Raw genomic sequence first — 27,026 nt, 5'->3', positions numbered from 1 at the left:
GTTGTGACACAACCTCCACAAGAAGCGCGGCCCCGGAGAGTGCCAGGTCTCGCGCTCCTAATTCAGAGACTCCGCCTTGGGGCGGAAACACGCTGCCGGGCAGGTGCTGGCGCCCGGCTACTCTCAGGGAATCCAACGTGCGGGGGAGGGAGCGGGCAGCTCACTTCTCGCGGTGTTTGCTCCCTTCTCCCTCCCGCGGGAGCTCTCGCGAGAGAAGCCCGGGGAAGATGGCCGTGCTCTGTTTTTCGGGGTGAGGCAGTGGTGGCCGCTCCGGCGGCGGTGGCGGCGGCGGGGACACGGGTCCTGCTGTCGTGGGCACCTGAGCTCTAGCTCCCCTCAGCGAGCGCACGTCCTTTCGTGCCTAGACAAGAGCCCGCTCTTCTTCCTCCGGGAGATGCGTTTGTTCCGGGCTCGGGGGCTCTGTGGGAGTTCATGCTGCGAAGGAGTCTCCTGGCCACCGCTTTAATCGCCTTGTGCCGCCGCAGCGCCAGTTCCGTCGCGAGCGGTGAGCCTCCCGGATCCCTTTTCAGCCCCTGGCGGCGATGACCGGGGAGAAGATCCGCTCACTGCGGAGGGACCACAAGCCCAGCAAAGAAGAAGGGGACCTGCTGGAGCCCGGGGATGAAGAAGCGGCGGCTGCCCTCGGCGGCACCTTTACCGGAGGCAGGACTGGCACCGGCGGCAGCGGCAAGGTCGGCAAAGCCTGTCACAAGATCTTCAGTAACCATCACCACCGGCTGCAGCTGAAGACCGCTCCGGCCTCCTCCAATCCCCCCGGCGCTCCGGCCCTGCCGCTGCATAATTCCTCCGTAACCACCACCTCCCAGTCCCAGACTCTTCTAGCGGGCACCAACCCCACTGCTGTCGTCGCAGATGGAGGCAGTTGCCCCGCACACTACCCGGTGCACGAGTGCGTCTTCAAGGGGGATGTGAGGAGGCTCTCTTCTCTCATCCGCACGCACAACATCGGGCAGAAGGATAATCACGGTGAGTGAGTAGTGCTCTCCCCTCCCCACCTCTCCTTCCCCTCCGGGTGTGCCTCTCCAGGCCTCGGGAATCCGAGGCTCCTCTCCAACAGACCCTTCTTTCCTCTCCTTTGGCCAGTATCCGGGCCTGATGCCTGTAAATCATGACGGATTCGGTAATAGAATACTAGTGGTCAGGGGATGGGTTCTTGTGGGTGCAAAGGAATGTTTCCTCCTTGCCCACTTTAAAGTTTCTCGTGAGAAAGCTGTTTTGTTTCTCTGAGACGGGCCTTCAGTACGTGTTTTGATTATAAGACATTTTAGGTTGCCTGTCGTTCAACCTGGCTTTCTTCCTTTTTTTTTTGGAACTGTATTTCTTTTCTTTTTCTTCCCACCTCCCAACATGGGATCTTGAATAAGGACACATGGGCATATTGCCCACCTTCCTTCCTTACCGGGGTACAGATCCCAACTTGAGTACAACTGGTTGTGATTGCTACCTGCCATCAGGTTGCCTTTTTTTCTCTCTCCCCCTGCTTTAAGGAAACTTATCAAACTTATCAAAGGATACAAAATGTCTACATTTTGCATTTAAGATGGCATTTAGAATGCTTTGGTTTCTGAAAGCCACATGGTACAAATTTGTTGGCGTTTGATACCTAGAGCAAGTAAAGTGACTTGAGTAGCTAAAATTTTGTTGGGGTACAGTTTTTTTGAGGGTTTTTTTTTTGTTTGTTTTACATAGGTAGTTGCTAATAGTAATGTTTCATCGTGAAGACTGACTGAAAATGATACTGTGGTTTTTCATAGTAACTTCATCATAGCCTATATATGACAATAGGTAGCATTTGTGATTCAAGGACTTTATTTCTAATTTTTGTCTTAACTCATCACCTGAATTTTTTCTGTTTCTTTAGTTTTAAAAACATAATGTGATTGAGTTGACTTTTAATCAGTAGTGAATTTGTTAATGAAAACTAATATAAACACTGATATTATCCTCAACATTTCATAGATAGGCCATTTTTAACTGGGTAGTTAGCAAATAATGTTGATAGCCCTGCTTTTAATAAAACTGAACATGACTATTGCATACATTCAGTTAAGAACACATTTAACTCTGTGCTCAAAATAATTGAACACATTAATGAAGTACTTGCCTGAGGAATAAGCTCCCTTAATTCCATTGGAACTCTAGGCTTCTTGTCTAAAATTAGGGCAGAAATTGAGATTAAAAAGTAAGATTTCTATTGATCATATAACTGTCTAACAGCTGCCCTTGTATTCTGAATTTACAGTATTGTAATAATATCACTACCTGTCATTTATCATAAATCAAATTCCCCTAAAATTTCCTGAAAACTGCATCCAGTTTTTCATTCCTACACTTAATTTATTTCATCATTTTACTATTGTTATATCAAGCATAATATTGTTTGTTGATGGTAATTATATTCTAACTCTTTGGAAAAGAGTTTTTAGTGGGAGATGTATTGTAGCTTTGGGTTACTAGTCAATTAGGAAGTTTTTCGGATTTGGTCTTCGTAGTAGCTATATACTATAAGTATACATATATGTATATATATGCTTTATTTTATGGCCATTGCCTTTACAAGAAATATCCCTGAAAACAGGTAAGTTTCATTTTAGTTAATTTCCTTTGAAAGAAGATATAGATGAATATGATTGACAAAGTACGATTGTATAATATGTTAGAACTGATTTTCTTGGTTGATCACAGAAGGTACTGAATTGCAGGATTATTGGGCTTCCGTATCCTATAATCCAACATTTAGGAGTTGGTTTCTTAAAGTACAGATTCTGTTCAAAGTGGTTAGAATCTGTATACCCTTAAACTCTTGTCCTTAGCCCACTGAAAGTCACTTTTTAAATTGCCTCTGTATACCAAATGTTTGCATTGTACTTAGCTGCCTTTTTATTGTTGATATTTCTGGTGAATGTAACCAGTGTTTCACATACCTGTGGAAAGTATAATTGCTTTTTTCCATGCAGTGTACATCCTCATGTCCTGCAGTGAGTCTCCCAGGAAGAGTAGCGTGTATTTAATATGCTACTTCTTGAATCCCTTTCCCCCCTGTAGCTGCATAATTTCCCTGCTATTTTATGTTACTTTTACTCTTGATAGTTTAGTAACCTGGATACTTTATTTAGATTTTTTAGAATATTTCTCCTTTCAAATTACAAGACAAATAGTTTTTAAGTCACCAAAACAAAAACAAGCTATGTGTTGTAATTGGATTGTTATAACATGATAAGTGCATAGCAGAATCATTCACTCATACAGGTGCATAGCAGAGTCATTTAATCATAACACATTGGATCACATAGTTTCATATTCACTGTAGAGATTCCTTCCACAGCATTATAATGATGATGATCATCGCCAGAGATACAGTTTATTGAGTGTGTCAGCACTGTGCTAAGTGTTTACCTACATTATCGTATTTAATTCTCACAGTAACCCTGTGAAGCAGATAGTTTTTATTTTAAAGGTGGAAAAAGTGAAGTCTTGAGACATAAGGAAACTTTTCTAAAGTTGCATACTTATTATATAAATTGCAAAGCTGGGAAATGAACTAATAGCTAGGACTCCCAAGACAGTGGTCAACCTCTTTGTAAATATTTCTGTTGATCAGGAACCACTATATTGCAAAGAAGTCAGTTCTAATAATATGTATGTGGCAGTTTACAGCAAAGTTCTTTGATGCACATTTTCTCGTTTAGTCCTTATAGTAACCTCATAGAGAAATTCTGCTATTGGACAGCTCTCAAGAGATTTTCTGTAGAGTCCAAATCTCTCACTCTTGTTTGTTCTGTGTCTTTATTTAATGACACAGATAAATGGGCTATGTCGTTCACATGATAGCCTTTAGATATTTGACAAGAGCTATCATGTTCTCCTTATCTTCAGGTAAACATTCCTAACTTGTGTATTCATTCTTCATACATATATAATGTCCTTAAAATGATGCCTGAAACATAGTAAATACTATGTGTGTGTTAAATAAGTATATGAAAATCTTAATCATCATCTTTTAATGAGACTCTAGTTTGTTAATTCTTTCCTTTGAAAACTAACCTTACTGCTGGAGCTATAATAGCTTCACAAGCAAAGACAAAAAGATTATATTTATTGCTTTAAGCAGTATACATTCAGTAATGAGTGTTACTAAAAGCACTCATTAAGTAACGTGCAAGAAAGATTATGTTAATTTTTTAATACTGTGTTTTCTCAAGTGCGTGGCTGTTTTCTCAAGAATGGAAACATTCTATCCATTCCTGCATTTATTTTTTTTAACATCAAAAGTGGACTTTACATTTACTAAATTTTATTGTTAGTTTGGATCCTTTATTCTACTTAGCTGGAAAGTTTAGAGAATCCTAATTTGATAACTGTTTAGCTCACTATTCATTAGCTCTTTCAGTTTCAGTGTCCTCTGAATGAAAAAACTTTTTTTTGGTGTGTGTGTGTGTATGTGTATTTACAAGTTATTGCCAAATTGAATAGGAGCAAACAGAGCTTTTTCTTTTGTGGTAAAATGTTAGTTGACTATGAATTGCTTTTTCTGAACCATCAATTATTTTGAGGAATATTGTATTTGGATCCAAACTTATCTCTTAAAATATAAGTTAAATACACTAACAGCCATAACATCATGTGTTCAAATTTGCTAAATGATTCTGACTCATCGTACATTTAGTAACCTTTTTTTTGGGTGGGTAAAAAAGATATGGTACATTAAATACACACAAATTTATTAAACTTTGTATCTTCGGTATATCTTTAGCTGTATACCACATTTTTCGTTAGTATAGAATTAAAATTTAAATCTAAACATTTTATCACATTGACTGTTTTCTCTGAATCACTTTTAGCTAAAGCATCATGCTGACATGCTTTTTCAAAATAATTGATGCTACTGATTTTTGCTTCTTCACCTTTAGAACTGAGAATGTTTGTGAAGCATATGGGAACACTTATTTGATTTTGACTGTATTTCCTATTTGTTAAGCCTGTAATTTTGTTTTTTCTCTTAAATGAGTTAAATATCCTTAGAAGTTAAGTACCTTCTCTTGGACATTAGTCAGAACCAGCCTTTTCTAGATTATGAAAATTTTCTGATCTATTTTGGGAGATGTGGCAGTTTCTACTGCCTTTAATTACATTGCCTGGCATGTGAGAAGCCATCTTCTCTATACACAGTTAATTTTTATTTTTACTGAGTTGTAGTGTAATCTTATTGAAGGTATGTTACACAGTGATTAGAGATTTCAAATTTGAGTTAAAATTCAATTTAGAGTATTCCTGCCAATTCAGGTAACTCATTGAAGTGGTAGGACATGGTTAACCCATGACATCTCTGTGTGGTAGGTGGCAGATATCTTCAGACAGGGATCTGATTTAAGATGTTTGAAAACATCTTAATTTTAGAAAGATTAAAAATGTGTGTGTGAGAATTAAGGCAATAGGATAATGTGTTTGGTGTGCATATGGTATGTTTATTGTGACAACTCTGTATACATCTTTCAACTTCCTTTTGATATTCTCTGCTTTATTTTTGTGACTAAAATCTTCATGATAAGTGATGCAGGAGAATAATGAATAATATGTCTGTTTGAGAAGAGGAGACTATAAAGCTAAATTTTGCCTGGCAAAAAAATCTTGAATTAAGCCTCAGGTAAACAATTTTAGTCAGGAGGGTTAAAATGATGGCACGTCTTTAGCAGAACACTAGTAGTTGTGTATCTGTTCTTGTGTTTTGTAGTCTTTTCTGAACTTTGTTTTTGAAAGGTAGATCTCATTTCCCTTAGGAAAAAAGTGGTTTCTGGAGGCCCAGGATAATCTGTAATCTGTTAGTGTTACACACATTCACTGGGTACAAGGGTCATTTGGTGGTGAATGCTGTCACTGTGCTCATCTCTTGAGTTGATTCAGTTGATCTTAACAACTATATGAATAAGACTTTTTATCTTTCACCTCTTACCGCATGTACTTCGCCAACAGAATGGGACTGTCTGTGGGATAAGTGGCTGGGTTTCCTGATGGCATCATCCTTAGCACTACAGAAGGTGACTTGTCACTTACAATTGTGATGTGAACACATCTGCAGAGCTACCTCATAGGAGGGAGGAGGAAATCCTCTTCTCCCACTTCCTGCACTGAGCTACAATAGGAATAGGAATTCTGACCTTCCACTTTGGCAAAAAAGGAAGTAGAAATGAGCGGTCATTGACAGTGATGTGTCCTGGGCATCCTCAGCGAGGCAGGAGGATTCTGGGGGGCTCATTGGAGAATTGAGTGTGTTTGCATCAAGTTAATGTCATTCTAAAGTCATAGAAATCTAATGCAGAGTACAGTGTAATTGTCGGGGTGTTTTGGGTTCTAAAAAATAAGTGTAGTTTCTCAAAACTTGGATGGGGGCTGGGCAGACAAACAATATGTCCCTGTTCATGTACCATTTATTTCATTGGAGGAGAGATGGAAAATAAGTTTTAGAGCAGAGCTGAAGTGTGTAAAACGGGGGTAGGAAAAAGGGAAAAGGTCTTTATTTTCTGAGATTATGAATGGTGTTAATCAGGATTGTGTGGTGTAGTTGAATTTCATCTATTCTTGAGCCTGCTACTCTTGTTGGAATCCCATAGATTATTTGCAATCCTAGAAGGCCATCTCTATGTTTGGAATCAGATCTGAGTTTGAGATCATGCTTCTCTACAAACTGTTTTTTTTTTCTTTTTTTCAAAATGAAATTATGCTATTTACTTAGCTGCCGAAATAAGTAGATATAATAATATCTACCTCTTGGAGCATTATAATCTCAAATGGGAGACTGCACTTAAAAATATTTTATTCTGAAGGCTTGTATAATAGTAATACCTATTAAAATAAACATCTGGCTCTCACTTTTGGTGTTAAGTGCCTTCCAGCAGAAGACATTCTTGTTTTTGAGGTTTAGATTGAACTTCAATTGCAGATTTATCTGATACTTGAATGTATATTGCCTGTCAGTGAGCTACAAGGTGAGGTTTAAGTCAGTGCACGCCGTGGATATGTGTCAGGCATGTTAACGCATGATAGCTCTTACTCAGCGCTGTGCTGGATTCTTTACAACCACATGTGCAGTCTTGCATGTCCTCTTATGCACACGAGACTATATCCTTTTTCTGGCTTTCATAGAGAATCATGTGGAGACCTGCATTGTCCTGGGGGGAAATGTTTTTTGGAGAGTAAAAACAGATTTTAACAATATTCTAATGAGTCTTTATAGTGTTTTTATTTTCTTTGTCCGTTTATTTATATAACAGATATATCCTGAGCTAACAATGTGTGCTAAACAGTGTTTTAGGTGCTGGGGTTTGAGCAGTGAACAAAAAAAATCCCTGCTCTCATGGAATTTACCTTTTAAAGGGGGAAGATAAATAATAAGCAAACCAATAAATATACGTTAATGATAAATATAGAGTAAAATAGAGGATGAGGAGGGTAGAGAGTGCTGGGGTAGAGAGGAGGGGAGGGGAGGAGAGGGAGTAATGACTTCATTGAGGTCAGGGTCAGGGAAGACATCAGTGGTAACAAATTTAAGCATTTACCTAAAGAAAATTAGGAAATAGATACCTGGCAGAACAGAGTCCAGGCAGAGAATAGCGAATGCAAAGGTCCAGTGTTCACGGAACAGGAAGGAAGCCAGTGTGGCTGGAACAGGGGAGAGTGTTAGGAGATACGAGAATGGAGAGGTATCCGGGTAAGCACAGAGAACTTTGGGACCATCGTTAAGGATTTTGGCTTTTACTCTGAGCAGCAGAGGAAGCAATTGGAGGGTTTTGAGCAGAGGAGTAATACGATGTGATTGTAAGTCTCACTCTGGCAGCTATCTGAAGCAGAAACTTGGGTGGGCAAAAGTGCTACTTAATAAGTTGAGGATAGCTGTGGAAATAATGAGAAGGTAGAACTGGTTAGGAGTTGAAGATGGATTGGATGTACTATGCTCATGTGTGAGTTTTAGTATGTACCATTTTATGAGAGAAAATACAAAGATTCTCCCTTACTGCTTGCCTGGATGGGACTTGAAGGTGTCTATAGAAGCTGGAGCAGTGTTGGTTTTAGTACTCGTTGTTTCCTGCTTTGCTCCCTAGTTAGGGGGCACATCAAGTCAAAACTACTTTTCTAGTAATACAAATTCATTGCTTGCCTTTATCACTGGGCTGACATTTTCGCTGATGGTACAAAGGCAGTGGTCAGTAAAATTGTTGGAACTTGAGCACAAATCACGGCACCAGACTGCTAGTAAACATTGTATTACTGCCATGTACTTGCGATAAAAAAAAGAGAAAAGGAAAAAAAGCCTTTTTACTTAATGTCTTTGATGAAGCTGTAGAAACGATTAATTTTTATTAAGTATTAATCTTGAGTACATGTCTTTTTGATATTCTTTATGACATGATGTGGATATATGCTGCATACTGAAGGGAAAACATTTGTGCAGTGGTTGAGGTGTAAGCCAAACTAGCTGCTTTTGTCATGGAACATTATTTTTTACTTAAAAAAAAAAGCAGTTTACAGACAAACTATGGTTATTTCAATTTGGATATTTGCCAGCCATTTTCTGGAAAATGAATGAATTGAGCCTGTAATTTAAGGAAAACAATTGACAGTATTTGTTGTCAGTGAAAAAATTCAACCTTTGAAACGAAAATTATAATTTGCAAAAGTTGTCTCTTGTCACTTGAAGCTTGATGGCTTCCCAGTATTTAAAGACTGTTCTGGTCAGATTGGTGATAATACCAAATGTGAGTGTTTTGATTTTGGATAGTGAAATGTACTGACATTTGGAACATCTGCATAACTCAGTCAACCAGTATTTTTCAGATGATCTATGCATGATGTTACAAAATCATACATCAGTAAAAGATACACATTCCAAGTGCAAGAGAAACCAGTGTAATGTAGTACAAAAGGTTTATTGATGTGGTTTTACTCATAGATTTCATATTGCAACTAACCTTTAAGAAATGACCACTTGCTAAGTTTTGGTGTAGTATCAAAGACTAGCCGCAGTTATTTGCAAAGGCTGTTAAAATACTCCTTCCTCCTTTTTTCAACTGCATGTCTTCTGAATCTGGATTTTCTTTCGTATACTTCAAACCAAAACAACATTTATGCCCAATTAAAATGCAGAAACATTTATAAAAATCTAGCTGTCTTCTGTTAAGCCAGACATTAATTTATTTTAATTTTTAATGAAAGCACTTAAAATAGCACCAAATTTGTTACTCATTTTTGTTTGTTTTGGAAAATGCAATTATTTTTTCATTAAAAAATTTATTTTAACATGAGTTTATTGTAATTTTAAAATTAATAAATTAAAACATTTAATTTTTAATTTCTAAAATGGTAAATATCAATAGGTTTATTTTTATAAAAGTTTTTTGGGATTTGCAATAATTCGTTAGAGTATAAAGGGGTCTTGAGACCAAAAAGTTTGAAAACTGTTGGCATAGTAAAAAGAAGGATTTTAGAGTCATGACTTCCATAATTTCTAGATATGTAATTTTAGGAAATTACTTAACTATTATTAGCTTTATTTTTCTTACCTGTGAAATAGGAGTAATGTTTGTCTCTCAGTGTTATGGAGCAAATTAAGACAAAGTATATAAGTATATAGCATAGTGTTGGCACACAGAATAGATTCCCCATAAATGCTAGCCATTTGGCTGATAATTTGCATACTTTACTACTACCACCGTGTTCCCCGAAAATAAGACGCATTAGAGCTGATTGTCTGGCTAGGTCTTATTTTCCGGGAAACATGGTATAGTGGTCTTATTGTTACTGGAATGTTTTTTACTCATTTGACAAAACAGTTAAGTTTTGTTTACTCAGAACCAAGAAATCCAATTTTAGATTTAGAAACTACATTGTGAAAAGTTGGCATAGAAGGTTATTTTAAGTTTTTGTATTCTTTGTATAATGAATTAGCTTAAGTAGCAGATTACTTAAAAAACCAAGAGAATAGCACTAAATAGAGGTGACTAGGACATTTAATCCCTTAGTTTCATGATGCACTTTGTCAGTAAATTTAATGTAGTGTTGGCGAGGTGGAAGATGATGTTGGTGATGATTATTTTACATTTAAAATATTGAAATCACAATATGTTATTTGGTGTCCTTGCGTGTAGTATTTATTTCTGATTATGTTCTTACCTGTAAAATGAGAGGGATTGAATTGTTGAACTCAGTCATTTCTAGTTCATGAATATTTTGTAAATGTGATTAATTTGGATTTGTAATGGGAAGTTTCATTTGTAACTTCAGTAGGTACTGATGCTTGTATCCTTTCATCTATATGTTCTTGGGGGGGTGGTTTAAGAAAGTAGAGTAACTATCTCGGTGTGTCTTTACCCACTCAGTTACCCTCCTTGGCAGCAACTAGTGTTAATATTTCCTTGTTTTTCTCCTGAAAGATAGGAAAGTGAAGAAAGAGAACTACTACTACCCTTTCTACTATTAGGACACAAATGGATATTCAGAAATTATATGTTTGATTTTAAATCAATCAATCCTCCTCCCCCGTCACATATTTTGTGTCTCCAGGCTAGAGTTCTTGGAGTTCCAGGTTTTGTAATCTCTCCACTTGGGAATCTCAGAGATATTTCATAATACACTTGTCCAAAATGCAGTTACATTTTCCACCTCACCCCTTCCCAACTGGCTACCCAGTGTTTCAGTAAATCATGCCATTAACTATCCAGTTGCTTAAGCCTCAGTCGTTGGGGTCATTCTTGGTCTCATCCCCTTCTCTTATCCATACACATCAATTGACAAGTTATTTTGAATAAGTCTACTTTCTGTCTCCAAACTACCACTTTTGCTGTTTTGATTACTATAGCTTTGTAATACGGTTTGAAATCATGGAGCCTGCTACCTCCAGCTTTGTTCTTCTTTCTCAAGATTGCTTTGGCTGTTCCGGCTCTTACCTGTGATTTCTTTTACCTAGTATTATGCTGAAGACTTTGAAGGCACTGAATAGTTTATTAAGCTGACCCCCGGATGGTTTCTAATCTGGTATCAGTAGATGACTGTTTAAAATTGTTCTTCAGCATTTTCATTTAGTATTTGAACTGAGCATGATGTTAGTAGAAAAATTATGTCTTATTGAGAATTCCTTATACAGAAGAGTCAAATGAGAGTCTATAACCATATAGTTTTTTTTGGGGGGGAGGGGGTGAGTTCGGTGATAGAGAACAGAAAATTCACTAACATAGTTTTGTTGTGTTTTTAGAGTTTTTCTATAGTCTTTTGAGATAGATATATGATTTCAACATAAGCAAGAGAAATCAGTTTTACTAATAACTTCATATGTAAAAATAATCTGCAGTGAAAAATACTATCCCATATCGAATTATACATCAACAATGCTGTTCTAAAACCAAAAAATACTTTTCATTGGCCTTGTCAGTTTTATTCTTACCCATGTACATTTTTCTAATGTTACGACAGCATTTTGAGAAGCTAGCTTACTCTAAATGATGTGAAATTTGAGGGGGATTGAAGTTCGTCTTTCTGGAAAATAGCTTATACCAATAACTTGTAGTAATAATGTCTTGCTTCAGTGTATGATTATTAGCGATGTGCATTATAGTCATTTCCATATTTCAACTAGGTTGAGTTCTGAGGTGTGATAACTGGGGAGTATATTGCCTAGTCAATAATGGAAATTTGTACTTGAGATTTTAATTTCTGAAAACCATAATTGAATTATATCCCAAAGTACCCTTTTTTGTTCCTAATAGTCAAAACCAAGAGATTTACTGTAATCCAGTTTTGTTTTTTTTTGTAAAATTACTTATAGATACAATTTAAATTTAGTGAATTCATTTGTATCTTATGTATTTTATATGAAATACCATCTTGCTGTCTTTGCCAATAATTCTCATTCTCTTCCGGCTTTATTATGCAAAAGGAGTGTGTGTGTGTGTGTGTGTGTGTGTGTGTGTGTGTGTGTGTTTTAATCATCTTGCCAGGTGTCGTCCAGCTATGAGATTGGGGTAGATCATATACGAGTTTCTTAGAAAAAATAATCAAGTCTTGTTTTATCCTTTCTATGATTTCTTGATAAGTGTGTGTAGCTCATTTTATTGGCAAAATTTGTTCATGTACAGAGTTCTGTAAAAATGCTAATATTTGAAAATTAGTATACATAAATTTTAATCAGTAACTTTATTTTCAAGTATTACTATAGCTTTTCTTAATTCTGTGATCAAGAGTTTTTTAGTCTATAAGTGTGACTTTGATACCATGTTGAAATTAAATTAGTCATTCTATATCATCAACTATAGGATGTCGTCCAAACTATTGCACAGCCTACAAGTCCTCATTAAATTGTCTTTTGCTAATCTTTCTGATTTCATTATTTACTCTTCTACAAGCTCTTTACTCCCACTAGTCAAAAACTTTTTTGTATGTATTTCCCAAATGTAACCTGTTCTTTCATTTGAATGTAATTTGGGAGAATTTTTTTTTTTTAAACATGGAATATTGATCGGTGTCGCTTTGTTTGCCCACAAACTTCTTACCCATTCTTCAAGACTCATTTCACTGTGGTTCATCTTCAATGTTGCACTTCTCTGCACAGGCATAATTAGGTACTCTGCCCTATGCTCTGTTATCATGCTATACTCCCTTTTATTCTAGTAAATAGTAGCAATGATTTATTATTGTATCAGTGTCTAACCAGAAGATGGGATTGGGTCTTATTGATATTATTCTCAAGGATGAGTATATAGTAGGTATTTAAATTATTTACTGAATGAACAAATAATGATATGATAGAGAAATTAGCAGCAAAGGAATCTGTGGAATCTAGAGAAGTCCCAAAAGCAAAAATAGGTATCTTTTGGGGGGGGGCAGGTGGGAATGGGGTGACAGGGAAGAGGAGTTGGATACGTTGTGTTAGACACCATGGCGTCCTCTGACTTTGAATTTGCCATATTAGCAGGATCATTTTACAGTCGTATTATTTTTGCTTAAAATCTGTCAGTGAAATTTCTGAAGGAGCTGAAACTACTTTTAAATATATTTCCCTATGTTTTTATACTAATTTTCTTTTCTTTTTTTTTATTTTAGGAAACACTCCTTTACATCTTGCTGTGATGTTAGGAAATAAAGGTTAGTAAATATTTTCTTTTTTATGTTTAACTTCACTCATGTATATTCAGTTATAAAATTTTAAGATTAATTTTGTCTTTTGAATTTTTTTCTTTAACAGTTTTGAGTTATAATTCACATACCGTACAATTTACTCATTTAAGTTGTACAATTCAGTGGTTTTTGGTAAATCCACAGTTGTGCACAACTATTACCACAATCAATTTTACAACACTTTTATCACTCCAAAAAGGAATCTGGTACCCATTAGTAGTCACTCTCCATTTCCCCCACCTTCCCGAACTCTGACCCTAGGAAACAACTAATGGATTTTCTATAGATAGAGTTGCCTATTCTGGACATTTCACATAAATGAAGTCATTTATGTGTGGTTCTTTGTGATGGATTCTTTTACTTGATGTAATGTTTTCAATGTTTATCCATGTTGTAGCACATGTCAGTACTTCATTCCTTTTTATGTTGAATAATACTCCATTGTATGTATACACCACGTTTTGTTTCTCCATTCATCAGTTGATGGACATTTGAGTTGTTCGACTTTTGGCTATTATGAATAATGCTGCTATGAACATTTGTGTACAAGGTTTTGTGTGGACATAGATTTTTATTTCTTTTGGGCATATACCTAGAAGTAGAGTTGCTGGGTCATATAGTAATTCATGTTTAACATTCTGAGGAACTACCAAACTGTTTTTCACAGTGGCTGCCCCAGTTTACTTTCTCACCAGCAACACACAAGGGTTCTAATTTCTCCATTCTCATCAACGTTTATTATCTATGGTTTTTATTACAGTTTTTATTTCATAGTGGCTATGAAGTGGTTTCTCATTGTGGTTTTAAAAAAATTTTTAGTAATTTCTTTTATTTTTCAATTACAGTTGATATATTGGTATACAATATTTTATTAGTTTCAGGTGTACACCATAGTGATTAGAAATTTATATAACTTGCAAGGTGACCACCCTGATAAATCTAGTACCCTTCTGACACCATATATAATTACTACAATATTAACTATATTTCTTATGCTTTACTTTACATCCCCATGACTATTTTGTAACTACCCACTTGTACTTCTTAATCCTTTCCCCTTTTTTACCAGTCCCCCCAAATCCCCTCCTGTCTGCCAATCATCATACTGTTCTCTGTATCTATGAGTCTGTTTCTGTTCTGTAGTGAAATCATATGGCATTTGTCTTTCTCTGTCTGAATTACTCCACTCAACATAATACCCTCTAGGTCCATCCATGTTGTTGCAGATGACAAGATTTCATTATTTTCTTATGGCTGAGTAATGTCCCATTGTATTGTATGTACCACCTCTTCTTTATCCATTGATTCATTGAGGGATTCCCTCAGATCTTGGCCATTGTAAATAATGCTGCAGTGAACATACGGATGCACATGTCCCTTCGAAGTAGTATTTTGGTTTTCTTTGGATAAATACTGAAAAGTGGAATTGCTGGGTCCTTCTTGTCTCTTATTATAGCCTTTGTTTTAAAGTCTATTTTGTCTGGTGTAAGTATTGCTACCCCAACCTTTTTTTGTTTGTTTGTTTCTATTTTCATGAAATAATATTTTTCCATTCCATTACTTCCAGTCTGTGTGTATTTTTCTATCTGAAGTCTCTTGTAGGTAGCACATGTATGTTTTTTTTCCCCCTTATCCATTCAGTCACCCTATATCTTTTGATTGGAGCATTTAATCCATTTACATTTTTTTCTATGACTTTCTTCACTATTTAAAAAAAAAAAATCAACCTGATTATTTTATTTGTTAACTGAACTTAGGATTCAGTATATTAAAAATAAATATTTTTATAGCATTTTCCCCCCGAAAAACTGGTGAAAATGCTGTATTAATCTTTGCGCGCTTTTTTTTTTTTTTTTTTTGAAGATTTTATTGGGGAAGGGGAACAGTGTGTACTTCCAGGACTTTTTTTTTAAGTAAAGTTGTCCTTTCGATCTTAGTTGTGGAGGGTGCTGTTCAGCTTCAAGTCGTTGTCCTTTCCGTCTTAGTTGTGGAGGGTTCAGCTCAGCTCCATGTCCAGTTGCTGTTGCTAGTTGCAGGGGACGCAACCCACCATCCCTTGCGGGAGTCGAGGAATTGAACTGGCAACCTTGTGTGGTTGAGAGGACACGATCCAACCAACTGAGCCATCCAGGAGCTCAGCGGCAGCTCAGCTCAAGGTGCCGTGTTAAATCTTAGTTGCAGGGGGCGGAACCCACCATCCCTTGTGGGATTTGAAGAGTTGAACCGGCAACCTTGTGGTTGAGAGCCCACTGGCCCATGTGGGAATTGAACCTGGCAGCCTTCGGAGCTAGGAGCATGGAGCTCCAACCGCCTGAGCCACCGGGCCCACCCCAATCTTTGTGCGTTTTGAAACTATGCTTTTTTTCCCCTTACTTGGTTATTTCATTAAGCAAGTATTTATAATTTCAGAGACATATTTTCAATATTAAGGTTTATTAATTATTGTAATACTTTTAATATTCAAAGTTATATAAGATTCTTTAATATGGACTATTTTGTATATCTAAACTCATAAGTCTAGGCTTTTATATGGTAGTAGATGATTGTAAAAACTTAATACTACTTGCTTATTCTTTAAAAAAACAACTCTGTGCTCTCTTTGACAGCTCATACACTAAATAAAAAAATTAAAACACCCACAACTCAGATGATTTAAAAGATCTGCTTTATAAGGCTATTCCTATATGCAACAAAATCTTAGTTATTTGGATTCCCAGTAATCCTGAAAAACGAGGATTCCAAATAGCTGATTGGCAGCCTTTTGACTGCTAGATTTTTAAATTTTAGGTGTATATACTAAAAATATTTTAAAAACATACACTAGATTTTTTAAACAGTCTAGTTAATTTTTAAGACTTTTCTTTCTGATCATCTAGATATATCATTATGAGCATCTATTAGTGTAATGTAGTTGTTGGTATTAACCTTTGGTCTAAATATATTCTGATCCCAAGGGTACTAGTAGAACTTGCTTTGTTAAAGAAACAGTTCTTTTGCTAGTTTGGTTTTTAAGTTCACATGCTTCACTGAAGCATGTGATTTGCAGGATAATTTAATTTTATTTTAATTCTCTATAGATTGGTAGTTTAAATATTTGTTTAGTTATGCTGGCTCCCCCACCCCCTTTGTGCAAGAAACAGACTAACTTGAGTAACTTAGTAAAGAGAGATTGATTAAGAGACTATATATTATAGAAATTCGCGATACGGGAACTAGCTACATCTCAGGAAAAGCATAACCAAGTCAATTTGAGGGATTAGCCTTTCTCCTTCCTTCCTCCATCCCTCCTTCTTTCTCTCCCTTTCTCCATCCATTCATCTATCATCTGTTTCTCTATTATGGTGTGTCAACTGTTCTTTATATATATGTAATATGCTCCCTTTTCTTGATTTATTTTTCTGTTTATTGCAGTTGAACGTGACCCAAAATAGCTATTCTAGAATCCTATTAATAAATCTTCATGACTTTCTGATTTCAGTGTTCACCACCAACTAGTTTAATTTCTTAGGTTCCTGAATTTCTGAGCAAAAGTTTGATTGGTCTAATTCATCTGAAGCTAAGCCATAGAGATGAATAACTGGCAAACTCATGAATTATTTTTGGGATATATATTTACTTTTGTGAAATTCACTTTATTAGTTTACTTACTGGCTTCTAACATAGGATGTAATCTCTGATAGCAAGGCCTTATCTTTCTTCTCACTGCTTATATCTAGGATGGGGTACTTAGAAATAGCATTTAACAGGCATTTGGTAAATATTTGCTGAATGGCTGATTGAATGAGTCATTCATTTAGAAATTTAGGTTGGATCGTTATCTTAAATTTCCTTTAGCCTCCGTTTAAAATGGTTTTTGCCTGTTAACATACGTTTTTATTTTTAAATTTTACAAGTTTTCAACCTATACAGTGGTCTGTTTATACCTTAGACTTCTTTTGATTACTAGAAAGACTATCCAGATTTGGCCTCGTAATTATAAACAGATTATTGCCCTATTTGGTTGTTTTTCTAAAATAAACATTACTGATCCTTTTTGAAAACATTTTTTTTTCTGAAATACTGAGCTTTCCTTTTGACATTACAGACATACAAATCCTCTTTATTTACTAAATAGTAGGTATTTTGATGTAAATTACTTTTGAGTTTCTTGGGTTGCCTTTCAGTGTGGGAAACATTCTCAAAATGTTGTTGGGAACAATTATCCGGACATAATCCTTTCTTTGTAGAGAGATCCAATTTATTTATAAGTAATAGAGTAGATATTTATTGAATCTGAAGATTTGAAATAACTTGGTTTAGATATATAGGAATTTAAAAAAATGTTTAATTCTCTGTGGTACAATATTTCTTTCATAGATCTATTTATATTAATTTGTTTCCTTGAATTTTTACATGATTTTTATTTTTAGAGATTCTGAAAATTGTGTGATGTTTGATATTACTACCACTTTATGTTTCAGAATGTGCCCATTTACTTTTGGCTCACAATGCTCCAGTAAAGGTGAAAAATGCTCAGGGATGGAGCCCGCTGGCGGAAGCCATCAGCTATGGAGATAGACAGATGAGTAAGCAATATAAATTACTATTGTTGATATATAGTGTAAAAATACAAAGTGATGCATTTGAAATGTTTTTCATTTAGTGTAACTTTCATACTATGAAAAGTTTGTAGTTATTTATAAATATATATTATTCATAACTTAGGAACCTGAGCATTGGGTAGTACACAAAAAAATAGAGGAATTACGTTTAAAAGTATGTTGCTTATAATTTTTTCTCCTTTTACAGTATTCTGCCTTACTGGTATTCTTTGATTTTTGTTGTTGTTGTTGTTGTTTTATTCAGAATGAAGGACTTTTTAAAAACATTGAGACATGACTGTCCTTTCTGGCAACCACTTAATTTTTTGAAAGATTAATTGGAACTGAAAGTAATCACAGTTTGTTAATAACAGTTATTTGTCTGCTCAAATTGTTGGGCATAGGCTTTGTTGAAAGCATGGAACAAGTCTATCTCTATTTTTCTTTTCGTCTTTAAATAAGAATTTCCAAAAAAGGTCACATGCATTTTCACAATATGCAGAGTGTCCAGTTATTTCACTCTCCCTCCTCCTACACCTAACTTTTTTTTTTTTTTCGGTTTCATATACAGGCCTTATTTTTGTCAAGCACATTTCAGTAGTTGAAAATTTTACAAAATTTAAGTCTGGATGAATAAGAATATTATCTTTCTGGTAACACTATGTGTTTACACTGTGAGGCTGAAAATGATCACTTAAATTTAGCTTTGTAGAAGGAACTACAAAAAAATTGGTAGTTTCGGGGGCGGCTGGTTAGCTCAGTTGGTTAGAGTGCAGTGCTCATAACACCAAGGGTGCTCATAACATCAAGGTTGCTGGCTCGATCCCCGCTTGGGCCACTGAGCTGTGCTCTCCACAACTAGATTGAAACAACTGCTTGACTTGGAGCTGACGGGTCCTGGAAAAACACACTGAAAATAAATAACAGTTTTAAAAAATTTTTTTTGCAGTTTTATTAAAGAAATGCATAACATTGAACACTCCATGGATGTTACAAAGATTTAATTTTATTTTGATGTTAAGTTTGGGGCTCTTACGGGGTATTTCTTATGTTTTAGTTTTACATGTAATCCACATATTACATCTTTGTGGAGAACACCTTGGGCAATGTTTTTTCGTGGGTTTTTTTTTAAAGATTTTTGTTAAAATATAGTTAGCCTATAAGATTATATTAGTTTCAGGGGTATACTATAGTTACTCAACATTTATATACCTAAAGAAGTGATCACCATAAGTCCAGCAACTATCTGACGCTGTACCCCACTATCACAATATTATTGACTATATTTCCTATGCTGTACATTATATCCCTATGATTTACTTGTTTTATACCTGGAAATTTGAACCTCTTATTCCCCTTTTTAAAATTTTTCAATTACAGTTGACATTTAATATTATTTTATATTAATTTCAGGTGGACAGCATAGTGGTTAGACAGTTACGTAATTTACAAAGTGATCTCCCTGATTAGTCTAGTTGTCTCTCTACATAGTTACTACAATATTATTGACTATATTCCCTATGCTTTCCTTTATCTCCCCATGACTATTTTGTAACTACCAATTTGTACTTAATCCCTTCACCTTTTTCACCTAGTCCTCCAACCACCTCCCACCTCGCAACCATCAGTTTGTGCTCTGTATCTGTGAGTCGATTTTTGTTTTGTTGATTCATTTATTTTGTTCTTAGATTCCACATAAAAGTGAGATCCTATGGTATTTGTCTTCTCTGTGTAACTTATTTTACTTAGCGTAATACCTTCCAGGTCCATCCATGTTGTCACAAATAGTAAGATTTCATTTTTTATGGCTGAGTAATATTCCATTGTATGTATGTACCACAATTTGTTTATCCAGTCATGTATTGATGGGCACTTAGGTTGCTTCTGTATCTTGGCTGTTGTAAATAGTGCTGCAGTGGACATAGGGTTGCATATATCTTTTTGAATTAGTGTTTTGGATTTTTTCAGATAAATATCAAAAAAATGGAATTGCTGGGTCATATGATAGTTTATTTTTAATTTTTTGAGGAACCTTCATACTGTTTTCCATAGTGGCTGCAACAATTTGCAATCCCAACAATGCACAAGGGTTCTCTTCTCTTCACAGTATGGCTGACACTTGTTGTTTGTTGGTTTATTGGTGGTGATAGCCATTCTGACAGGTGTGAGGTGATATCTCATTGTAGTTTTAATTTGCATTTCTCTGATGATTAATGACATTGAACATCTTTTTATATGTCTGTTGGCCATCTGTATGCCCTCTTTGGAGAAATGTCTATTCATGTCCTCTGCCCATTTTTTGAGTGGATTGTTAGGTTTTTTTTGGTGTTGAGTTGTGTGTTCTTTATAAATTTTGAATATTAACTCCTTATTGGATATATCATTGGCCAATATCTTCTCCCATTTGGGAGGTTGTCCTTTCGTTTTTTAGATGGTTTCCTTTGCTGTACAAAAACTTTTTCATTTGATGTAGTCTCATTTGTTATTTTTTTCTTTTTCTTCCTTTTCCTGTGGAGATATATTAGGAAAAAAATATTGCTAAGAGCAATGTCAGAGAGTTTACTTTCTATGTTTTCTTCTAGGAGTTTTATGGTTTTGGGTCTTACATGTAAGTTTTTAATCCATTTTGAGTTTGTTCTTGAATATTGTGTGCGAAGGTGATCTAGTTCATTTATTTTGCATGTATCTGTCTAGTTCTCCCAGCACAATTTATTGAAATGACTGTCTTTACCTCATTGTATATTCTTGCCTCCTTTGGCATAGGTTACTTGAACGTGTAGGCATGGGTTCATTTCTGGGCTCTCTGTTCTGTTCCATTGATCTGTGTCTGTTTTTATGCCAGTACCATGCTGTTTTGATTACTATAGCCTTGTAGTATAGTTTGCTATCAGGTATTGTGTTACTTCGAAGTTTGTTCTCGTTTCTCAAATTTGCTATGGCTATTTGGAGTCTTTTATGGTCCCATATAAATTTTAGGATCAGTTCTAGTTTTGTGAAAAGTGCTATATAGATATTTTGATAGAAATTGAGTTGAATTTACAATTACGTTTCTTTGGATAGTATGGACATTTTAACGATGTTAATTCTTTCCATGAGCATGGCATATGCTTCCATTTATTTGTATCTTCAATTTCTTTCTTTATTGTATTATAATTTTTTGAGTACAAGTCCTTTACCTCTTTGGTTAAATTTATTCCTAGGTACTTTATTTTTTGATACAGCTGTAAATGGGATGTTTAAATTCCTCTTTCTGCTAATTCTTTATTGGTGTATAGAAATGGAACTGATTTCTGAATATTAATTTTGTATCCTGCTACTTTACTGAATTTATTTAACAGTTTTAATAGTTTTTCAGTAGAATCTTTGGATTCTGTCTATATAGTATCATGTCATCTGCAAATTAATGACAGTTTTACTTCTTCCGTTCCAATTTGGATGCCTTTTATTTCTTTTTCTTTTTTGACTGCTGTGGCTAGGACTTCCATTACTATGCCCCCTAAAAGTGGTGAAAGTGGACATCCTTGTCTTGTTCCTGATTTAAAGGAAAAGACTTAGCTTTTCCCCATTGAGTATAATGTTAGCTGTAGGTTTGTTATACTCGTATGTTGTAGGAAATTATCCATTTCCATATTCTCCAATTTGTTGCCATATAATTGCTCGTAATATTTTCTTATCCTTTGTATTTCAATTTGTTGTCACTTCTCTTTCATTTCTGATTTAATTATTTGGCTCTTTTTTCTTTTTTTCCTAATGAGTCTGGTTAAAAGTTTATCAGTTTTATCTTTTCAAAGAACCAACTCTTTGTTTCATTGCTCCTGGATTGTTTTTTAGACTCTGTTTTATTTATTTCCACTCTCATCTTTATTATTTCCTTCCTTTTACTCACTTTGGGCTTTGTTTGCTATGCTTTTTCAAGTTCCTTTAGGTGTAGGGTTAGATTATTTATTCGAGATTTTTCTTGTTTCTTGAGGTAGGTCTGTATTGCCATGAATTTCCCTTTTAGGAAAATAATGATAAAGGGATTATTTTTCCCTTTTAGGGAAATTCACTGTGTCCCATAGATTTTGGGTCATTGTGTTTTTATTTTCATTTGTCTCAGGGTATCTTTTCATTTCTTCCTTGAGCTCAGTTAACCATTCATTGTTTAGTAGCATGTTATTTAGCCACCATGTGTTTGCGTGTTTTTAGTTTTTTTTTTCTTGTAATTAATTTTTAGTGTCTTACCGTGGTGGTCAGAGAAGATGCTTGATATAATTTCAGTCTTTTTAAGTTTATTGACACTTGTTTTGTGGCCTACATTTATTTGAGATTTGTCTGTTAATGGAAAATGTTCTATGTACTCTTGACAAGAATATATATTCAGCTGCTTTGGGGTGACATGCTCTGAAAATATTAATTAAATCCATCTGATCTAGTGTGTCATTTAAAGCTGCTGTTTCCGTGTTGATTTTCTGTCTGGGAGATCTGTTCATTGATGTCAATGAGGTGTTAAAGTCCCCTACTATGACTGTATTACTGTGAATCTCTGCCTTTATGTCTGTTAATATTTGTTTTATGGTTTTAGGTGCTCCTGTGTAGGGTGCATAAATGTTTATCATGGTTATATCCTCTTGTTGGACTGATCCCTTTATCATTATCAAATCTTTTTCTTTGTCTCTTCTTATAGCCCTGTTTTGAAGTCTATTTTGTCTGATATAAGGATTGCTACCCCAACTTTTTGTCTATTTCCATTTGCATGAAGTATCTTTTTCCATCCCTTTACTTTCAGTCTGTGTGTGTGTGTCTTTTGATCAGAACTGGGTCTTTTGTAGACAGTGTATGTATCAGTTTTGTTTTTTATTACTGAGCTACCCTATGTCTTTTGATTGGAACATTTAATCCGTTTACATTTACAGTGATTGTTGATAGGTATGTAATTATTGCCATTTTATTATTTATATTTATGTTCTTTTTCTTCCCCCCTTCTTCTTCTTAAATCCCTTTAACATTTCTTGTAATACTTGTTTGGTGGTAATGAATTTTTTTAGCTTTTTCTTGTCTGGGAAGCTCTTTATCTCTCCTTCAATTTCAAATGATAGCCTTGTTGGATAGAGTAGGTTTGGTTGTAATTCCTCACTTTTCATCACTTTGAATAATTCCTGCCAATCTCCTCTGGCCTGCAGTTGAGAAACCAGCTGACTGTCTTATAGGAGCTTCTTTGTAGGTAACTACTTTTCTTTGTTGCTTTTGAGGTTCTTTCTTTGTCTTTAATCTTTGGCAGTTTAATTATGATGTGTCTTGGTGTGGGCCTCTTTGGGTTCATCTTGTTTGGGACTCTCTGCACTTCCTGGACTTGTATGTCTGTTTCCTTCACCAGGCTAGATAAGTTTTCCGTTATTATTTCTTCAAATAGGTTTTTGATTTCTTGCTTTCTCTCTTCTTCTTCTGGTACCCCTGTGATACGAATGTTGGTATGCTTGATGTTGTCCCAGAGGCCCCTTAAACTATCCTCATGTTTTAATTTTTTTTTTTCCAATTGGTGTTTTATGCTTCCTTCCTTGTCTTCTAAATTGCAGATTTGATCCTCTGCTTCATCTAATCTGCTGTTGATTTCTTCTAGTGCATTCTTCATTTCAGTCATTGTACTCTTCATTTCTGATTGCTTTTTTACGGTTTTTATGTCCTTTTTTATGCTTACTATCTCTTTGTTGAAGGTCTTACTAATAAGTTCCTTAAGCATCCTCGTAACCAGTATTTTGAACTCTGTATCTGGTAGATTGTTTAACTTCATTTTATTTGGTTCTTTTTCTGGAGTTTTCTCCTATTCTTTTATTTGGGACATGTTTTTCTGTTTGTTTTTTTTCCTCTCAGTGTTTGTTTCTATGTATTCGGTAGATCTGCTACATCTCCCAGTCTTGGCAGGGTGGGCTTATGTAGTAGGTATCCTGTGGGGGCCAGCGGCGCGCAGTCTTCCTGGTTACCTGAGCTGGATACTCCAGGAGTGTCCCTTGTGTGGGTTGCCTGTGCCCTCCTGTTGTGATTGAGCTTTGATTACTGTTGGCACGTCAGTGGGTGGGGTTGGCCCTCAGGCTTACTGGCTGTGAGGATTGGTCATGACCACAGCGTCTGAGCTGCTGTGCGGGGCTGACCCCACACATTGGGATTCTCCCCAGCGGGCTCTGGTCCTGATGAGACCGCTCTTTGGATATACTGTTTGCATAGCTAATTGCATGTTTTTCCATTGTTGTTTGAAGCTGGCTACCAGGTGTACTGGTTCTGGAGCCTCTCTGGAGGGGCCCCTGTGCAGGCCAAGGTCAGCTGCTGCCTGTGACTGGTCTGGGGTTACCTGGTAGGAGCTGTAAAGCTATCTGTGGTTGGTTGATGCCTGTGTGGATCTGGAGGTATGTGAGAGAGGCTGCACTGTGAACTGAGGCTGGCCATCACCAATACCAAGCTTGGGGCAGCTTAGCCAAAGGCCCAGGTACCCCAAGGCCTGCCGCCACCTGCCAGCAGTCCTTAAGGCTCAGCAAGTGAAATAGTCTCAGGTGGTATGGGAATTGGGTAGGGCCGGGTCTCAGCTTGGGGCAAGTGGTGTTCAGAGGGTTATGCAGATTCAGATGAGACTCACCTTGGGCAATGTTTAATGGTGAAGTTACATTTGGGTTTACGATTTAATGTGAGATAAAATTGTGGTAGTTTAACAACTATATGAGTGTGTGTGTGTGTGTACTTTTTTGTTATTCGTTGTGATTTGTCCTTTCTGGACAAACATCAAGAGACCCTTATGAGAGCAAAAAACTATACTAATCTTGAAATTATTTCAGGAAAACGATAAAAATATACAGCTCTAAAAAACTGAGAGTGAATTAAAAGTTGCAGCAGTTCCTCCGAAGGAATGTTCTCTGATGTTTCTAACCAATTAGTAGACCAGATGGACTCCTGGATTTCTGACCCACCCTGAGATTTATGAGACTTTCAAGGATTCTTTTATTCAGAATCAGTAAATATTTACTGAATCCTTATTATAAAGCATATGTATATAGTAAGATGTAGAAAAATCAAGACATGGTTTCTGCTGTTTAGTAATTCATAATCTATTGGGAAGGCCAATAAACAGAGTTTTCTAGGAAAATCACTTACTGGGTATATAGTAATAAATTTTAATGTAAAAGATAAAACGTTCTGAATGGTATTCGATTGCCAATTATTTATATAATTGTATGTCCATAATTATTCAGTGCTCCTATTTTTATAACTTCTATCACATGAAACAGAAATAATCAACTACTAATTTAAAAGATAACAAATTCCTCAACTCTTATGGTACGTATTTAGAAAATGTGAATATATTTATAATGGTGTTAAGCATGACCATATTTTGAAAATTTTTTAATTGCTATGACTTGTTTTTGATTATTTAGCTTATGTTATATTGAAATAGTTTCAGCAAAACCTATACTGAGCAGTTAAATTTTCTGGGCATAGAAAATTACATTGATACATAGATAATCTAATATTATAAATTGTTAGTGAAAACTTTGTGACTTTTGTCTTTTTTGGTTTGATTTCTGCTAATGTTTTTGTGCTACATAACAGTGAGCTAATGCTAAATTACGTGTCAGAGACTATTTAGAATTATTTCACTTTAAAGTTAATACAATTTCAAGATTATGTTGCTTTTCTGCTCTACAGTGGTTACCTGGTGAACACTTGATCAGCACAGGCCAGTATTAGGGAGAGAGATGGATACAATATAAAGGTCTTTTCCCAACTTACAGGTCACTCATGGTTCCCTGCTTTCCACTGATCTAGACAGCTCTAGTTTCTTATTCACACTGGTGCCTAGCTGCTTTTCCAGGAGTTACTTACAGTTTGTACAGATTTACGTTACGGTGTACATATGCTATGGTAGTTTCAGGAATTCTGTCAGCCTGCATCTTATTTTTGTAGCACATTAAAAGTTAGTTTGGAGGGAAAGAAATAGCAAGTAGTCCATGTTGGTTTGCAGTCTTGTCAGGAACTGGCAGTCTTCTTAATTTGAGTTTCAACTTCATATTTCTTCCTGGAAGAAGCCTTAACTCCTGGAGTAGAGTAACTTCTTCTCATATATTTTGAAGTGATCCACTCTTTTCCTTTGCAGTGCTCAGTACACTTCTAATTAATTGTTCACTGTCTGCTCCCTATTCTGTATCCCTTGTGAGGACTGAAGTCATGAATAGTTTATCTTATTCATCCTTTTATCTCTGGCTCCTAGAACAATGTCTGGCACATATATTTATTATGTGCCTTTCTTTCTATCTTCCTTTGTCTCTCTTTTTTACCTTCTGTATTCCACATAAGGCTTAAAATAATTTATAAGAATGCATAATGTAAAATAGGGAAAAATGGTGTATATGAATATATATATATATATACGTGTGTATATAAATATATATTTATATATATATATATATATATATATATATATATATGAAAAAGTATGTCAGCACCAGGAGAAATGTCAGCATGTATTGATATATACATTTTTTCTCTCTCAATGCACATTGTTCCATTTTCTTATCCTTTGCTAGGCTTATTTTATTCAAGCCTAATATTTTCCCTTATTTCAGTAACTGTTAGAGACTGACCGATTTTTCCAGTCAATTTTAGACCTGCATTCTAATAGATTAAAATTATGTTTACTTAATTGTAGGCACAGTAGTAAGCAATTTATGTTGAGGCTTTACGATACCTCTATACAGTATATATGACTTTTTATTTTTACTTGACAAATGAAAAATATAAATTTAAGTTTGGGGAAATTAAGTAACTTGTCCAAGTTTATACACAGCTAATAAGTAGTAAAGCTAGGCTTTGCACTTAACATAGTGTTTAAAGCTCCATCTCTTTTAACTCTTGAGAAAACACTAAGGAGGTCTTCAAGTTTTATTAGAGTTAGAAGTTATTTACACAGATAGAATGGCATTCACTTTTTTCCCCTATATTAATAGTATGTGAGAATACAACTTCTAGGAAAAAAATAACAGGTACACCTAGTAACAAATGCAGATAATTATGTTTTTAGAAAAGTAGTATCCAATGGGATTTTTGAGATCTGCTGTCTTTGAGATCTCTTAGACCAATGTTAAAACAGATCATTGCATCACATGACTGAGATTGGTAAATCTTGACTCTGTCAAGTAAATTCATACTGATAATTAAAAACTGGGAAAACTAGTGTGAATATAAGTTAATGTTGAATGAGGTATCTCATCTCAGTTTTCCTTGGGATCATGATGGTTTTAC

General features: G+C 35.5%; 1 protein-coding gene across 2 annotated transcripts in view; it reads left to right on the top strand.

Moving 5' to 3' along the window:
- The first annotated feature begins 200 nt into the window (after positions 1-200).
- The window catches only part of ANKRD13C (ankyrin repeat domain 13C), a 67,060-nt gene continuing 40,234 nt past the window's right edge, over positions 201-27,026 (top strand). For both annotated transcript variants that reach the window (XR_002139478.3, XM_019755088.3), the window contains exons 1-3: positions 201-987; positions 13,108-13,149; positions 17,643-17,747. Coding sequence is in view for 1 of the 2 variants with exons in the window: in XM_019755088.3 (XP_019610647.2) it covers positions 543-987; positions 13,108-13,149; positions 17,643-17,747 (592 nt within the window). In the remaining variant the exon portion in view is untranslated. The remainder of the gene's footprint in view (positions 988-13,107; positions 13,150-17,642; positions 17,748-27,026) is intronic.

The sequence above is a fragment of the Rhinolophus sinicus genome, chromosome 14 (genome assembly GCF_057876585.1).
Source record: "Rhinolophus sinicus isolate RSI-liver-muscle chromosome 14, RSI-T2T, whole genome shotgun sequence".
Taxonomy (NCBI): domain Eukaryota; kingdom Metazoa; phylum Chordata; class Mammalia; order Chiroptera; family Rhinolophidae; genus Rhinolophus; species Rhinolophus sinicus.
This window is presented reverse-complemented; position numbering and strand designations above follow the sequence as displayed.